This window comes from Protopterus annectens, chromosome 2.part2 (assembly GCF_019279795.1).
Source record: "Protopterus annectens isolate FY-2018-M chromosome 2.part2, PAN1.0, whole genome shotgun sequence".
In the NCBI taxonomy this organism is placed as follows: domain Eukaryota; kingdom Metazoa; phylum Chordata; order Ceratodontiformes; family Protopteridae; genus Protopterus; species Protopterus annectens.
Genome location: NC_056730.1, coordinates 658,500,119 through 658,518,070, shown reverse-complemented (window position 1 = coordinate 658,518,070; position 17,952 = coordinate 658,500,119). Strand labels below are relative to the sequence as shown.

Below are 17,952 nucleotides of genomic sequence, written 5' to 3'. Positions count from 1 at the left end.
TTACGCCTTAATAATGAAGGAGGCGTCGATTTAATATGCAAGTCAATAAGCCTGAATACACCCTCAGAAGCCGGTGCCTGCACAGCGGCTCCGGACCCATCCAAGGTAGAGACATCCGCGGGCTCCACAGTTGAAGTATCTTGCGGCATACCGGACTCCGAAAGGGTCTCAGTAGAGGCCTTCGAATCAGAAGTAGCTGGTATCAGGGGCTGCGAAAGCACCTCACTGAGTACCGGCAAACTGGCGACTGGCTTAGGAGAAGCGTCGTCGGCAGTTTTGGACCTCGGCGGCCTGTCTCTGTCTTTATCTTTGCGTTTTTTGGAATCTCGGTAGTCGGATGGCTAACTGACGACATTTCTGGATAATTAAACCGAAAACCGAAATATTTAGAGGCAAAAATGTACCCAAGACAGATAGTGCACGGATTAAATAAAGCATAAAACAGACAGCAAAGTACATCAAGGTCAGGGCCTAGGCAAGGAATACAGTACAAATGAAAATCTTACAAGGTATTTGCTTTCCACAAGTAATGCAATTATTAACTTTTACTGACATCGGTAAGGAGCAAGAAAAAGTTTCCCCAACGGGGTACTTAGCTTTAAGTTGCAGACTTTGGTACTGAAACTCGAAAAAAAGAAGTTATGTACTCACCATAACGTTCCATCTGAGTAGATACTTCATTTGTCTGCAACCTGGGGGAGTCGGATCCGACCTCGGATCCGAGCCGGCAGCTTTCCAAACTTCAAGATCCGAGCTCCTAGCTCCTCCCCCTACCCATAATCCCTTGCTACCGACCACATTACCTCAGATCGGTTATTTTGCCCTATAAGCTAAAGACGGAGTGAAATTCTCCACAGGACAATACTTTACCGAGGTTCGGGGGATGGCAGGGGGGGGGGGGGTCGGTTGCAGACAAATAAGTATCTACTCAGATGGAACGTTATGGTGAGTACATAACTTCTTTATCTGAAGTAGTTATTTCATTTGATCTGCAACCTGTGGGACAGAGTCCCCAGCTCACCTAAAGGCCCTGGGTGGTCCCTACGGAAGGATATTCCGAAGCACCGCGGAGCCAAAGGAAGCCCTACTTCTGGAGATCATGTCCAGCTTGTAATGAGAAATGAACGTATGGTAAGAGGACCAGGTAGCTGCTGAGCAAATATCGTCTACTGGAACTCTAGACCAAAAAGCTGTGGAGGTAGCCACAGATCTGGTAGAATGTGCCCGAACGACAACCGGAGCGGACCTCCCAACTGAAATGTATGCTTGTCTGATACATTGAGAAATCCAATTTGCTACTGTCACCTTAGAAATTGGTTTGCCCATGGTTGATTTAGCATAAGAAACAAACAACTGGTCTGACTTGCGGAAATCTTTAGTCCTACGCAAGTAAAAACGTAGTTGTCTGTGTACATCCAATTTGTGCAATGTGTATTCACCTTTGTTTTGGAAGCTAGGAAAGAAAACAGGGAGGTTAATAGATTGATTAATGTTAGACTCTGTGGCTACCTTAGGTAGAAAAGAAGGATTAGCCCTGAGGGCAACCCTATCTTTGTGAAAAATAAGGTATGGATACTTAATGCACAAGGCTTGTAACTCTGATACCCGCTTGGCAGAGGTAATTGCTACCAAGAAGGCTGTCTTCCAAGATAAGAATTTTACGGGCACTGAGGCCGCCGGTTCGAAAGGTGGTCCTGTTAAAGCTTGTAAGACCAAAGTAAGATCCCATGGAGGCATAGCCGGTTTAATGGGAGGCTTTAAGAGAAACACGCCTTAAGGCTTTGCATATTTTAGCTGACGCCAAAGAATTTATGCCATCTCCCACATGACAATGAGAGATGGCTGCAAGTTGGACTTTAAATGGTGGACGCACTAGCTCCCTGCCTAAAAAGGAGGGATAGAAAGTCCAGGATGGTGGGAATAGGAACCGTAAAGGGATCTAATTCCTTATCCTTTGCCCAGATGGAAAAACGTTTCCATTTACTGTTGTAGTTTTCTGGTGGATGGCTTATGAGCTGCCACCAGAATAGCCTTAACTGGGGAAGAGATACCGGGAGTCCTTGCCATTAACGGAACTGGATCAGCCAGGCTGTGAGCCGGAGGCTGACCAGGTTCAGAGTGTGGCATCTCGTCGGATGCGAGATTAGGTCTGGTCTGGGATCCAGAATCCATGGGGGAGCCACACTGAGACTGCAGAAAGGGGAACCAGACTTGTCGAGGCCAGAATGGGGCAATGAGAATCACTCTGCTCCCCAACCGACAGGCTTTCTGGATGAATTTCATCATCAGAGGAAGAGGAGGATATGCATAAAGAAGACCGGGCATCCAAGCATGAACCAAGGCGTCCCTGGGGGATTCCCCTTTGGGGGGAACTATCGCGAAGTAATCGCTGCATTTTGAGTTTAGGGGTGAGGCAAAAAGGTTGCGGCGAGGTTGACCCCATTTGTGGAATATCTGTTTCGCTACAGAGGGATTCAGAGACCACTCGTAAGGGCTGAGAAATACCCGACTTAAGCTGTCTGCTAATATGTTGGTCCGCCCCGGAATGTGCGTTGCTATCAGAAAGCGGTTGGTGGAAATAGCCAATTCCCACACTCTCATGGCTTCTCGACACAGGGGGTAAGACCTGGTCCCTCCCTGTTTGTTTATGTACCAGACAACGGACATGTTGTCCGTCTGGATTGCAATAGTCCCCAGAGGTAGAAGGAGATGGAGAGCTTGCAACGCCAACAGCACTGCCCTCATCTCTAAGACATTGATATGCAATGCAGTCTCTAGAGAAGTCCACGTGCCTTGGACTGACTTGCCTGCGTAATGCCCACCCCACCCTAGGCAGGAAGCGTCCGTGGTCAACGTGGCTTTGACTGGGGGAATCACAAAGGGTCTCCCCTTCTTTGAGTTCCTGTGCTTGTAACCACCAAAGTAGGGAGTCCCTGCATGCTCTGCTCAGGGGAATCGGCATGTCCAAAGGATGGGTCAAGAGACCATTGGACCTGGAGAGTCCACTGCAATACATGCATCCGCAGACGGGCATGGAGAGAAAGGCCGATCGCCGCTGACATAGATCCTAACGCCCTCAGGACTAATTCTACTGGGGGGCCGGGCTCTGAAGAATATCCAAGACTTGGCGGTACAAACTGTTTATCCTGGTCGGTGTTAGAACCTCTCTGGAGATTTGAGTATCCAACCTGGCCCCTATGAATTCTAGGGTTTGAGTGGGGCACAGGCAGGACTTCTTTAAATTGACTGAGATGCCCAGTTGACCGAACAGAGATAGGGCATAATCTCTCGCCTTAACCAGAAGATGCTTGTTGGGGGCGGTGAGGAGCCAATCGTCCAGGTAAGGGAACACCTGAATGCCCTGGAGTCTCAGGTGGGCTGCTACCACTGCCATGACTTTGGTAAGCACTCTGGGGGCTGAGGTTAGGCCAAATGGAAGAACCCTGAACTGATAATGACTGGCTCCTAGCCGGAAGCGGAGGAACCTCCTGGACCGTCTGTCCATTAGTATATGGTAGTACGCGTCCTTGAGATACAACGAGCACATCCAGTCGTTCTCCTGCAGAAGGGGGAGAATAGATTGGAGGGTGACCATCTGGAACTTTTCCTTGGGTATGAACAGGTTCAGGGATGAAAGGTCTAAGATGGGTCTGAGGTCCCCCGTTTTCTTTGGCACCAAGAAGAACCTGGAGTAATAACCCGTTCCGGACTGATCTGGGGGGACGGGCTGGATGGCTCTTTCTTAGCAACTCCGAAATTTCTAAAGTTGCGGACTCCCTTTGATGGGGTGGAACATCGGGTAGATGTTTGGGCTTGGGGGGGGGGGGTGCAAGAAAGTACAGTTTTGCACCTACCATAAATGTAGATGTCCGAACTGGATAGCATCTGCAGTCATAACAAATGGGTTGTCCTGTCGTCAGGCAGCCCTTCGGTCGGCCGGATTCCAAAGTCCGGGTCCGGCTTTGGCTGATGTCGCACTTCACCAGACGTCATCTCTGCTGGTCTTCGGGTATAAAGGCATCAGCCGACGCCATTTTCCTCAGTGTTTCTTGCCCCAGATGCCAATTGCCCTCTTGGAAAGCTAAATTTTGGATAAATGCCAATGTTTCCAAAATAGTAGAAGGCAAACACAAAAAATAAACATGTATGTACATATATACAAACAAATACACCATAAGAGACTCCCCCCCCCCCCCCCCCCCCCCCAGCTAGCTATTAGGAGGGTAAATACCCTAGGAGTACCGCAGAGGGGAAGGATGGAGGGTAATCCTGATTGCAGATGCTATCCAGTTCGGACATCTACATTTATACTATGTCCTTCATGGATGCATCTGCAGTCATAACAAATGGGTAGAATACCATAGCCAAACTAGGGGAGGAGGAATAATAATTATGGTGTAGTCAGGATCCCTTGCAGAACAGCAGTGGCAAACCCTGCTCAGGATCTAGAATAGAGGTAAATTATAATGCTTGGCAAATGTATGCACGGAGGTCCAAGTAGCCGCCTTAATAATGTCCTTGGTTGCCACTCCTCTTAAGAAAGCTGTGGTAGTGTCTGTAGCCCTTGTAGAATGAGGTCTTATGTTCTGTGGAATTGGTTTTCCATGGTAGGAGTAACAGAATCTTATGCAATTTCCTATCCATTTGGAGACTGTCTGTTTGGAAATTGCTTTTCCTTCCCTTCCTGTTGCATAGGCTACAAAGAGCTGGTCAGTTCTTCTATTACCTTTGGTTCTGTCCAGGTAGTAGCGTAACTGTCTATGTACATCCAAGGTATGCATTATTCTTTCACCTCTGTTTTGTGGATTGGGAAAGAAGGTAGGTAGGTGGATTGCCTGGTTTAAAGACACTCTGGATACCACCTTAGGCATAAATGTAGGATTAGTTCTCATGGACACCCTATCTTGATGGAAGATTAGGAAGGGTTGCACTGCCATTAAGGCCTGTAGTTCCGAAACCCTCCTTGCTGAAGTAATAGCCAGTAGGAAAGCAGTTTTCCATGACAGGTGGTGTAGATCTGCTGTTGCTGCTGGTTCAAACGGAGGGAGTGTCAACTTTTCTAGTACAAAATTCAAGTCCCATGCTGGTAATGGTGGTTTCCTAGGAGGTTTTACATTCTTGATCCCTCTGAGGAACTGCCTGAGTAGAGGGTGTGAAAAGACAGGAGGATCAAAGCTGTATTCTGCTGAAATAGCTGATGCATGTATCTTGATGGAGGAATAGGACAGGCCTGTATGTAGAAGCTCTGCCAAGTACTCCAGAATGTTAGCAATATCTATGTTCGACACATCTTTTCCTCTTTCAGTACTCCAAATGACTAACCTTTTCCATTTTCCTGCATAGTTCCTTCTTGTTGAAGGTCTGCGGGCTTCAAGGATAATGTCTTTAACCCTTTGTGAAAGGTCTGGGTTAGTTACTGCTATGTGATGTTCCAGGCAGTCAGTTGCAAGGTTTTTAGGTTTGGATGTATGATGATGTAGTTGTTCTGAGTTAACATCAGAGGCATCAGGGGTATTGACCACATTTTCTCCCGAGACATGCTCCTCAGTAATGGGTACCAGTGTTGTCTTGGCCAGTTTGGAGCTATCAGAATTATCCTTGGACGTTCCTCTTTGATTTTCAGTAGTACCTTGTGCATCAAGGGAAGAGGTGGGAATGCATATACTGTCAGGCCTTTCCAGCTGAAGGATAGAGAGTCCACCTTCCATGCAAGTGGGTGGAATGTCCTTGTGCAGAATTTTTTGAGCTGGTGATTTTGTGGGGAAGCGAATAGATCTATTTGTGGCATTCCCCATTTCTTTGTGAAGATGTCCGGGTGTAGCATCCATTCGTGAGCATCCGAGGTGGTTCTGCTTAAAATGTCTGCTAGGGTGTTCTCTTTTCCCGGTACAAATATTGCCTGTAACTGGATGTTGTAGCTGAGAGCCAGATTCCAAAGGTCCAAAGTCATTCTGCATAGGGGGTAAGAATGAGTGCCTCCCGGTTTGTTGATGTACCACATGACTGTGGTGTTGTCTGTCCTTATCATCAAATGGCCTTCTTTGAGAAATGGTCTGAATTTTAGGATTGCCAGTTTTACTGCCAGCATTTCTTTTTGGTTTATGTGCAGGTGCAGTTGGTCCTGAGTCCACAGTCCTTGTACGCATTTGTCCAGCATGTGTGCCCCCCATCCTAGGTCTGAGGCATCCGTTGTGATGGTTTGGTTTGCTGGAAAGTTGTAGAAGGGTAAGCCTGGGTTTGACTGGCATGCCCGAGCCCACCATAGGAACTCCTGTTTTAAGCATGGGATCAGTGGTATTTCTGTTTCTAAGCTGTGTCTGTGTTGAGACCATAAATTCTTTAGGTACCACTGTAACTTTCTCATATGCAGTCTGGCATGTGGGACCAAGATTATGCATGATGCCATGAAGCCCAAGGCCTGCAGAACTTTTCTTGCTGTTAGTTTGTTCTGCTTTGTTAATGCCAAGAAGTAAAGAGGAGTTCTTTTGTTTTCTGCAGTTAGGAATGCCATCTGTTTTACTGTGTCCAATTCACCAAGAAAGTTCTTGTCTGGGATGGTATCAGCCTTGACTTTTGTAAATTGACTGTGTATCCCAGGGCTTGTAGCAAGTAAATGACCCTTTGTAAATCTGTTGTCAGCTTGCTTTTGTTGTCCGCTTGTAAGGCAGTCGTCCAGGTATGGATAAATTTGGATTCCCTGTACTCTGCAGTGAGCGATTACTGATGCCAGGCATTTTGTGAATACTCTGGGCGCAGTAGATAAGCCAAAGGGCAATGCTGAGAATTGATAATGCTCTGATCCTGCAAGAAATCTGAGGTATCTTCTGCAATTTGGTCGAATGGGGACGTGCAGGTATGCCTCCTTGAGATCTAGAGTTACCAGCCAACACTCCTTGCCCAGCATGGGAAGAAGTTGCTGTAGGGTCAGCATTTTGAATTTTGGGACAATGATGTATGTGTTTAAGATGGACAGGTCGAGAATAGGTCTCCAGTTTTTCTCTTTTCTTGGTACTAGGAAGAGTCTGGAGTAGAATCCTTGTCCTGTTCTGTTATTGGCACCCTTTCCACAGCTCTCATCTTTATTAATTCCGCCATCTGGTGCAGGGCTTCTATTTTTTGATTTGGGGGCAGGTTTGGCATTCCTCTTTTTACTGGTAAAGTGTGGAAGTGGAACCGGTAGCCTTGGTCTATGGTTTGCAAAATCCACTTGTCTTTTGTAATATAGTGCCAATTTTTCGAGAATAAGGCTAACTTTCCGCCTAATGGTGCTGCTATTTGCTTCCTGGTAGGCGGAGTCAGGGCCAAGTCACTGTGATTGTCCTGTTGCAGTGGTTGTGTCTGTGCCTCGGTTATTGCCTTGCCACTGTCGTCCTCTGTAGGCACCTCCTCTGGATTGATTTCTGCCCCTAGAGCGTCTGTTCCTGCCCCTTTGTGATCTTGTGGAGTCAGGAAAGGACCAATTTTTGGCAGGCCAGTTCCTGCTAAACCTTTGGGGCTGAACCTGTAGGAAATCTTTAACTGTTTGTACAGATTTTGCCTTCTCTTCCATTTTCTTCATTACCTGCTGGGCAGGTTCCCCAAATAGACTGGCCTTATCTATAGGAGCATCCAATAGCTTAGCTTTAACATGATCCGGTAAGACCTGTTCTTTCAACCATGCATGCCTTCTTATCACTGTGCCAGTCATGGCTGATCTAAATGAAGCCTCCAGTGCATCATAGCCACATTTTAAAGAATGGTTACTAACCTGTTGGATGTTATTCACCATTTCTAATACATATTTCTTATCTAAAGATTCATCAGAGGACAGCTTTTTAATTAACTGATAAAGCATAAACTCTTGGTATTGGATCATGTGAAACTGACAGTTTAAAGCTCTAGCTGAGAGAGTAGCAGAGGTGTAGACTTTTTCCCCCATCTCTCTAAGGACCTGGATTCCCTTTCAGAGGGAATAGGGTTTTTTGCTGTGGTCGAGGCAACTGCCTTAGGCCCCTGGGATATAGTTTCGGGGTCTGCAAGCGGGGCCTTGTATAGGCGGTGATGAGTGTCTGGCACCCTGTAAAATCTATCTGGTTTGGCAGGGGCTGGAGGTAAAGAATCAGGTGCAGTGCAGACATCATTAAATGCATCGTCCACAACAGATAGGACAGGAGGTATAGCTAAGGGCCTATGTTGTGGTAAGTGCAGAAAAGTCCTAAGCCTTTTTCTTGAATCTGAGAAATCTTGTCCCTGCCATTGGAATTGTTCTCTCATGGCATGTAAGGTTTCCCCAAAGGAGAATTCCTCTGGCGGAGAGGCAGTTGGGATGGATTCTTCAGCATCTGAATCTTCGTAATTGGAAAAAGGAGCCTCTGGCTGGTCTGTAATGTCTGAGTCATCCGCAGAATCATCAGAGGACACAGGCTCGGGGGGCTCTGCTCTAGGTCTCTTTTCTGGGGGCTGAGAAGCCCTGTCTGGGTGAGATTGGGATCCCCTAATTAAGGATATTAAATCTTCCGCCAGAGTAAGCATTTGTGAGCTAGAAGTGGGCCTGAGTGAGGGTGGTTTAACAGGCCCTGATTTAGCTGATTTGGCTGCTTTAGCCCTGGCAAAGGCCTTAATAGACATGGCTGCAGGAGGCCTAGCAGCACCACGTGCTGGGGTAGAGATATCCAAAGGGATGGTGTCTGATAGATCAGTAGGAGCCACAGTTGCAGTCAAAATTTCTGAGGCTGATTCAGATAAGGTAGCAGGAGCCTCAGTAGTAGTCATGGATTCGGCTGAAGATTGACCAGTTTTCTCGGTTTCGGCCGAAACCGAGACACTCGCGGCTTGCTTAACCGTGGTTTCGGCCGAAACCGCGGACCGCGAGTGTCGGTCCTTTTCTTTGCGTTTAACAATTTGGGTAGTCTGAGGATCCGACGGCATAATGTACGCAAAATCTGAGCCGAAAAACTGTTCAGCAAACTCCGACAGACGCCTAAGCGTTCGTCGGTTGAAGGAAGCACAGGCCGAACAGGCTGCTACGTCGTGGTCTGGGCCTAAGCAAGGCAAACAGTAAGAGTGGAAATCTTTATGAGGTATTTGTTTCCCACAAGTTAAACAGTTATTGACTTTTTCTGACATCGGCTGAGGCAAGAAAGAGTCCCCAACGGGGTACTTAGCTTTTTAGAAGTCTTCGAAGTAGTATTCAGTAGTAGTAATCTCTGGATCTGACCGACCGGCACTTGCGAACAGCTTCTGCTTCGGGCGCCACGCGGCAAGAAAGACTGAGGAAAATGGCGTTGGCTGATGCCTTTATACCCGAAGATCAGCAGAGATGACGTCGGGTGAAGTGCGACATCAGCCGAAGCCGGACCCGGACTTTGGAATCCGGCCGACCGAAGGGCTGCCTGACGACAGGACAACCCATTTGTTATGACTGCAGATGCATCCATGAAGGACATCGGTATCGTGTAACCTCTGGATATTATCCTGAGCACCCATCGATCATTTGTAATGGACTCCCACTTCGATCGGTGCTCCGATAATCGCCCCCCGACTGCCTCCAGAGAGGGACAGTCGGGCAAGCCCTCAGGGCTGTTGCACGGGTCCCTCAGAGAAAGGTTCTCGACCGGTTACGGGCCCCTCTGCCCCTGGGCCGGCGTCCACCTTGTCCTCCTCTGCCTCTAGAGGGCGAGTTGTCCGCAGCAGGACGGGATTGCTGAGATTTACGAAACCACAGCTTCTTTTGCCCCCTCTGATTCCTAGAAAAGGATCTTTGGGGGTTCGAGAAGCGGACTCCGATGGCAGACAGCATCTTCCCATCCTTCTCGCTTTGGACAAGCGTGTTCCGAACTGAGCCAAATAAGGCCGAACCATCGTAAGGGGCGTTCGCAAAGGACGCCTTGAAGGGATCCGAGAAGTCACAGAGGCGAAGCCAGGAGTGCCGTCTTAAGACTACTCCCGCTCCGCTGGCTCTAGCGGCTCCTTCCATGGCATGGGAAAGAAGCCGCATAGATGTATTTGAGATGGACTTTAGAGTGGCCATTCGAGTCTCAAAAACCTTTTTGTCCGAGACCGACATGGACTCCGGAGGGGCTGCAGCATATTCCTTGATTAGGTCACGTTGCAGCCGGATAGTGTGCCATGTAGTTCAGCGACCTTATGGCAAAGGTTGCTGAAGCAAACATCCACTTCCCAATCCGGTCCAAGGCTCGGGACTCTTTGTCCGGCGGATGGACCGAGGAACTTTCTTGGGCAAGTTCTCTTAGTGGCAGCCGCCACCAACATAGCATCAACCGGTGCGCCTTTGGACCAAGAAGGTCTATCAGAAGGAGGGCTGAGGACCTTATCCTGGCGTCTAGGGATAGGCTCCACGGTGTCAGGCTCCTTCCAAGCCCTGGTGGTAATTAAGTCCACCAAGGGGTCGGCTGGGGGGGGGGACACCCAGGAGGTAGATGGACCTGCCTCAAAGGCCCCCAGAAATACGGATTCGTCCAGGGAGGATTTTTGGGCAGACCACCCCCCTCTTATACGCAAGATTTCCATGATGTCTCCAAATGAGACATCTTCAGGGGGTGACCTTGGGGAACCCTCCGTATCCTCCAAATCCGTATCCATGGTAATGAACTCTGGAGAGTCCAGGTGCCTCCTTTTGCACTGGTGCTTTCAAGGTACCTCTTCGGCGGGACTGTCTAAAGAAGGCTCGTCCACCGGGTGTTGTTCCTCCCTGGGAACTAACTGAAGGCTTTGGGCAGGCTGTCCAGATGGACGGATGATCGAAGACAGACCCTGATACAGTGGGGGTACGGGTGGATCCGAAGGCCCGATCGGGGACCTGGATGATCTCGACAGTACCCTCTCAACCACCTCAAAAGCCGAAGGAGATTCGCTATCACCAGCCTGAGAAAGCAACCTCCTCGGCTCCGAGGAGATGATCGGGGTCGGAGCCGAAGCAATCGGACCCGAGGTAGTGGTGTGCTCCGACCCAATCGGCGCCGAAGACACAACCATCCCCTCAGATCCGATGCTCAACCCTCGGCCCCAAGAGCTTGGATCCGACAAGCTCGAAGGCAGAGTCGGCGTCGAAGATACCAACCCTGTCTGTGCCGACGTATCCCCGGATCCGAAAGGGCCTGGATCCGACAACTCCAAGACCCGAAAACGGGTCGGAGAAGGAGCGATCGGGGCAAAGATGGGGGCTGCTGTCCCTCCCAAGGGGGGGGGGGGGGGCAGGAGCATCCCCATCTGCATCTGGGTCTGCAAAAATCTTCGCATCATCCGATCCACGTCTGCCTCAGAGATGCTTCTGGTGGACCGTGAAGAGGTAGTAGAGGCAGGCCGGGAAGGCCACCTCGAAGACCTTGAGGGAGACCTATCCTTCTCCTCCGGCTCCGGAGAAAAGGAAGGTGAATGGAGCAGAGAGGACAAGGATCCGGAGACCCTCTCAGGGGACGTCAACAACTTCTCAGGCAGAGCCAAGGGATGAGACTCTGCCCGTCTTTTAGAAGAATGACTTTCCCTCTCTCTCTGCTTTTTCTTCTCCTTATGGGAAGACCCAGACTCCACAGAGCTAGTACCGGATAAGGGAGGTTGAGTCCCGGGTACAGCTACCGGAGTGGCCGGCGCCGAAGCTACAGAAGTAGCTTGGGCCCGGCTGGGAGAGGAAGAAGAAGCCGATTCCTGAGGGAGTTTTCCCGCCAGGATCAGCTTGTTCTTCCTGTCCCCATGTGCCAGAGGGTTGAAGGCGGCACAGATTTGGCAGGCCTCCGACAAATGTGCTGCCCCCAGACATAAAACGCACTGAGTGTGGCCATCAGCAGGGGAAAGCTTGTGGCCACACTCAGTACACTTCGAAAAAATAGCTTTGGATTCAGCCATTATCCTCTCACACACACACACACACACACACACACACACACACACACACACACACACACACACACACACACACACACACACACACTACGGGGGGGGGGGGGGAGACAAGTTAAAACCAAGTTTTTTTTAAACAAGGAGAGTTTGGTATTAAAACACACACACGTACTTAACTAGAAATATTTAAGAAAAAAAGGAACAATCTCACCAAATGCTAGGAGCTCTTCACAGAGAAGCAACCGTCTTTAGCCGCGGCAAAAAACGATCTGAGGTAATGTGGTTGGTAGCAAGGGATTATGGGTAGGGGGAGGAGCTAGGAGCTCGGATCTTGAAGCTTGGAAAAATGCCGGCTCGGATCCGAGGTCAGATCCGACTCCCACAGGTTGCAGATCAAATGAAGTAACTACTTCAGATCGAAAAATTTAAGGAGGTCGGCTGACTGGCACTTGCAAACTGCTTCAGCTTCGGGCACCGCACGGCAAGAAAGACCGAGTGATGGCGTCGGCTGCATGTTTTATACCCCTGACGACCTGACGCCATGGAAGAAGGGACAGCAACCGACGCAGGACCCAAGACTTTGTTAATCAATCTGACTGAGGGCAATCTGCAAGCAGATTACCCAAATGTAATGACTGCAACAGTGAAACAAGACGACCATCTAGTTCTGCTGGGGGGGGGGGGCAACAGTGAAACAAGAAGACCATCTAGTTCTGCTGGGGGGGGGGGGGTGAAGGTGTCTGAAGTGCCAATATGTGAAGGGTCAGGCTCCGAAGTCTGTCTAGAGTCAAAAATACCTTGGCCTGGAGAGAATCTATTCTGCCCCCATGAAGTCCAGAATCTGAACGGGCTGAAGAGAGGATTTTGCAATGTTTGTCGTGCTACCCAGTAAATTTGACAGTTGAAGGAAAAAATTTCTGGCTTGAACAAGTAAATGCCTGGAGGGAGCGGAGAAGAGCTAATCATCCAGGTACGTAAAGACCTGAATGTCTTAGGTGGGCCACTACAACTGCCATAACCTTGGTAAACACCCTGGGGTCTGTGGCGAGACCGAAGGGTAGGACCCTGAACTGGTAGTGATTGGCTCCATGCCAAAGCAGAGAAACCTCCTGGATCATCTGTCCATCATGGTGTGGTAGTATGCATCCCTGAGGTCTACAGAGCACATCGTCGTCCTCCTGCAGGAACAGCAGGATGGATTGTAAGGTGACCATCGGGAACTTCTCCTTGGCAAGACAGGTTCAATGTGGAAAGGTCAAGAATAAGTCCCCAGTCTTTTTTGGCACCAAAAATTACCTGGAATACATGCCTGACCTGGACTGATCTGGGGGGACCGGATGGATTGCTCTTCTGTTTAGCAGCTTTTCTATCTCCAAAGCTGCCACCTCCCTTTGAGCAAGTGTAACGTCTGGGAGATGCTTTGGAGGTAAGGGACTGTGGCTAGGTGCTTCGAAAAACACCTCCCAGACTGCTTCCGGAGTGGAGCAATCGGGCAACCCCTCAGGGCTGCTGTGCAGGTCGATCAGAGAATGGTTCCCGTGACCAAATTCTTCGGTGCCCCTCTGCCTCTGGGCCGGTGTCCACCTTGTCCCCCTCTGCCTCTAGGGGAAAAGGAGCCCTGAGTGTCCCGGGAATACTGAGACTTCCGGAACCACATCTTTTGCCCTCGCAGATTCCTGGAAAAGAATCTTTGAGGGTTAGAGAAGCAGATCCCGACGGCCGACAGCGTCTTCCAGTCGTGCTCACTCTGGACTAACGTATCTCGGGCTTCCTTAACAGGGTCGAACCATCAAAAGGGGCATTCGCAAAGGACACCTTGAAAGTTTCCGCAAAATTGCAAAGCCGGAGCCAGGTGTGATGCCTCATGGCAACGCCAGATCTGGCCGCCCTAGCGGGTCTCTTGGTGGCATGAGAGAGTAGGAGCATGGACGTGTTAGTCACAGACTTAAAGAGTGGCCATATGTGCTGGGAAAGAATGTTTATCCTCGGCTGAAATGGACTCTGGGGGAGACTCAGACTACTCTTTCACGAGGTTGCGCTGTATTCTGATCACGTGGGCCATGCAGTTCAGCGCCCTTATGGCAAAGGTAGCTGAAGCACAAGTCCGCTTTCCAAGTCGATCCATTTCCCTAGACTCCTTGTCTGGAGGATGGACCGAGGAACTCTCCTGAGCCAGTTCCATTTTAGTGGCCGCCGCCACCACCACGGCATCCACTGGGGAACCCTTAATCCATGCAGACTTGTCCATAGTAGAGCTCAAAATCTTGTCTGGCCTTTTTGGTATAGGTTCTACAGTGTCTGGCTCCTTCCAAGCTCTGGTGGTAATGAGGTCCACCGGAGGATCAGCTGGGGGGGACGGGACACCACACCCAAGAGGTTGATGGGCCTGCAAATGCCTCCAGGAATACAGACTTGTCCGAGGAAGGCTTTTGGGTGGACCAACCTCCTCACTGATGCAGGATTTCCATTAAGTCTCCAAATGAGACATCCTTGGGAGGAGATCTGGAGGAACCTTCCTCTTCCTCCAAGTCAGTATCCTCTGTGAGGGACTCTGGGGAGTCCCAAGTGCCTCCTCTTGCACTTGCATTTGTGAAGCATCTCCTCGGGGGGGGGGGCTCTCTGGGGATTGAGAGGAATCTTCTTGGGGGGGCTCTCTGGGGAGGGCTCACAAACAGCTTCATATTCCTCAAGGGGAACAGTCTGGGACTATCAGACACACACCGTCCCTGAGAGGACAGGCTGACAGAAGACACTCAGCAGCAAGGGAGCAGGGACCGACTCAGACGAAAGAGTGAGGGGTCTCAAGCCTCCTGAGAGAACCCTCTCCACAACGAAGGCCGAAGGGGAACTGGCCTCTCAAACTAAAAGAATGAGTAACCGTGCCCCTCTGATCCGGCGAAGGGATCTGAGCTGAACCTGGAACAGACGGACCCAGAGGAATGGTATGTCCCGACCATAATGGAGCTGATGACACACATCCCCCTGGATCCGACACCCAAATCACAGCTCCAAGAGCTCGAATCCGAATCCAAAGGATCTGACATACTTGAGGGCAAGGCCGGCGTCAAGGCTGGGGGGAACCATTGGCGCCGACCACGGACTCCGGGACTCCTCAGGTCAAGGGACTCCAAAACCCGGGTATGGATCGGAGAAGGAGCTATCGGGGCAAACATCTGAGCCAAACTCCCCACTCCAGTGGGAGAGGGAGCCAGCAACACTCCCATCTGCAACAGAGTCTGTATAAACCTTATCATCCAGTCCATGTGAGCCTCAGAGAGGCTTCTTGTAGATCTGGAGGACGCCACAGATACCGGCCGAGAGAGCCAATGTGTGGACGACCTCGAAGCAGGCCAAACCTCCTCCTCCGGAGAAAATCTAGGGGATCGGAGCAGAGGGGAGGGGAAGACTGCTTAGAAGTCTTGACCGGGGTAGTGACAACTTTAATAGGAAGACCCGATAGATCAGACGGATCCACTGGTCTCTTACGACCCCTATCTTTTTCTCTGTCTCCCTATGCTTTTCCTTCCTGGCCTCAGTCACCCTGTTTTGATACAGGAGTGCGAGTCCCGGACAGGGGAGGAGGACCTGAAGCTGATTCAGCCACAGCCATGGCCGAAGAGGAAGAAATAGCTTCTGCCAGGAGAAGCCCAGCTAAAATTAACTTAATCCTACAGTCCCACAGGGCCCGTGGGATTAAAAGCTGCACAGATTTTGCAGCCTGAAGAAAGGTGGGGAACCACTAAACACACGATGCACAGTGTGTGGCCATCAGCCAGAGACAACTTCTGGCCACACTATGTGCATTTTGAGAAAGTCGGCTTTTGGAGGTCCGACATCTCAATCCCCACAACAAAAATAAGGCTAACTAAAGCCCCACCTACAATCACACCACATACAGCAAAGGTGGGAAAGGGAGGCCTACATTAACAAAACCACAAGTTTTACTTTTTTTTTTGTACTTTGTCTCAACGGAAAACCTGAGGGGAGGTAAAGAAGGTAAACACCACACACGCACACTAAAAACAGTTGAAGTAAGGAAACCCTGTCTGGAGCTAAGAGATCACATCTTAGCGAAGCCGTGGAAAATGAGATCTGAGGGTTGGAAGGAGGTTGCAGTGTAGTATGGGTATGGGGAGGAGCTTGGATCCATGTCAGATCAGAAACCCACAGGTTGATGACCAAATGAAGTTAACTACTTCAGATTAACTGTTTTGGTATACCGGGAAGCAAAAACTGCATTATTGTCAGTGCCTGACATATGTGCAACTGTCTTAACTGGGAAACAGTGGCAAACATTCTAGAGAGAGTCACCACATCTATACCCAAATAAAAAGTCTCATTTCCTGAAGTGAGCTCTTCCGTTGAAGAAAGCAACCCATCTCACACACACACACACACACACACACACACACACACACACACACACACACACACACACACAAAAAATGCACTTTAGCTCAGCTAAAGTCCAGAGTACTCCAGATAATATACACTTGAGAAGCAAACCAGCCCTACTGACTTCCAGCAAACTATATACAAAAACAGTTTGTACATTATTCTTGCACTGCTAACTCACCATCTGTACTACACCTTCTGCATTTAACCAGTTTTACAAGAGAATAAGCAAGCCCATTCTTTGTAAAAAGGTAAAACCCAGTAAAGCCACAAACATGGAAACACTGCATGAAAGTGATCCCAGAAGTCACATCCACGAAGAGGGTAGTGAATTGGCAGAGCTGTTGTGCAACACAAGTGCTGCCATAAGAAACAAATCACTGAAAGCATCAACATTTGCAGTGATTAGTCAGTCTCCACCTGCAGCACTAGTCAACTAACTAGACTAGAGTCTCATCCAGTCCACATATCGTGGACATGCAACCTCCTATAACAGGATAAGAGACATGAAGTACAGATCCCACAGATTATTCACTATGTGGTTACTGCACTGACACCTTTTAAAATGACTGTATACATTTAAAAGAATGCCTGATAAAATGTACAACATATAAATTCTCCATAAAGCTCACAGGACCATAAAGGAATGCTGGAAAATGTTAGAGAAACTCACCATAAGAGCTGGAGCAGAATTTGGTCTCTCTGCAAATGCATCTTTTCCACACTGGAAAGTACGGGATCGACATCGAGCAACTGGTCTAGAAGGCTTCTTGAACTCAAATCCCTCCTGAAAACAAATGCGGTGTCAGTTTGAGACCTACTTACTGACTCAGGTTAATACAGATCAGTCCACTACAAAGACAAGAAACAGCAATAAACCTCTGTAGAACAAAAAAAAGGGTGTACTAAGTAGGACTAACTACAAATGAATGTAATGCAGTAATAAATATGGTCTCAAGTTCTGTTATAACCCAACTTATCAAAAATTTTCCACCATAAGAGTACACTCAGTAACTTAAAAGGCAAGCTGTAGTATATTTTGCATTCATAATCACTGAAGTTTATATATTACAGTTTGCACTTGAGAGGACCCTGCTAAATGGCTCTCATGACAAGGTTCAACCTCTCCAATCAATTTCCTTAAGATCAGACAGACTGCACATGTTCAGTCTCTATGCAATGAATGTACAGAATGACCACTAAGCAAACTGAATGAAGTATTCAAGTGACGTACTATCTGGGGGAATCAGAAACTACCCAACAATCTTTCCAAAGCCACAAGTCTTAAAGTGCTTAAGTCACTAGAAAAAGAAGTTATGTTCTTACCATAACGTTGTCTAGGTTGTCGACCTTCATTCATTCTTGACTGATGGGTTCGGTTCACACCTCTCGGAACAGACTCTGCCGTTGTGCATAGCTTACGCCAGCCAAAAAAAACTCTCAAGTTAAGGCTCTACCCACAATGCCTCTCTTCCCATTACCTCAGCTAGAGTTTGCTTTGTAGTTAGCGGCCGCGGCCCTAAGGAAGGATATTCCTGAGCACCATAGAGCCTAAGGATGCTCTTACCCTGGAGACCAAGTTTAATTTATAAGGAGTGACAGTGTAGGGTAGACCAAGCTGCAGCTGCATATATGCCTAGCATAGAAGCTCTGGAATGGAAGACCGCTGAAGTGGAAACAGATCTTGTAGAGTGAGCTCTGACTGTAGTTGACAGTCTGAAT

The 17,952-nt window shown here is 48.9% G+C and overlaps 1 protein-coding gene across 2 annotated transcripts in view; it reads right to left on the bottom strand.

Moving 5' to 3' along the window:
- CDC25B (cell division cycle 25B) overlaps window positions 1–17,952 on the bottom strand; it is a 303,696-nt gene that overhangs the window by 151,622 nt on the left and 134,122 nt on the right. For both annotated transcript variants that reach the window (XM_044064076.1, XM_044064077.1), the window contains exon 7: window positions 16,904–17,017. In XM_044064076.1, coding sequence (XP_043920011.1) covers window positions 16,904–17,017 — 114 coding nt within the window. The remainder of the gene's footprint in view (window positions 1–16,903; window positions 17,018–17,952) is intronic.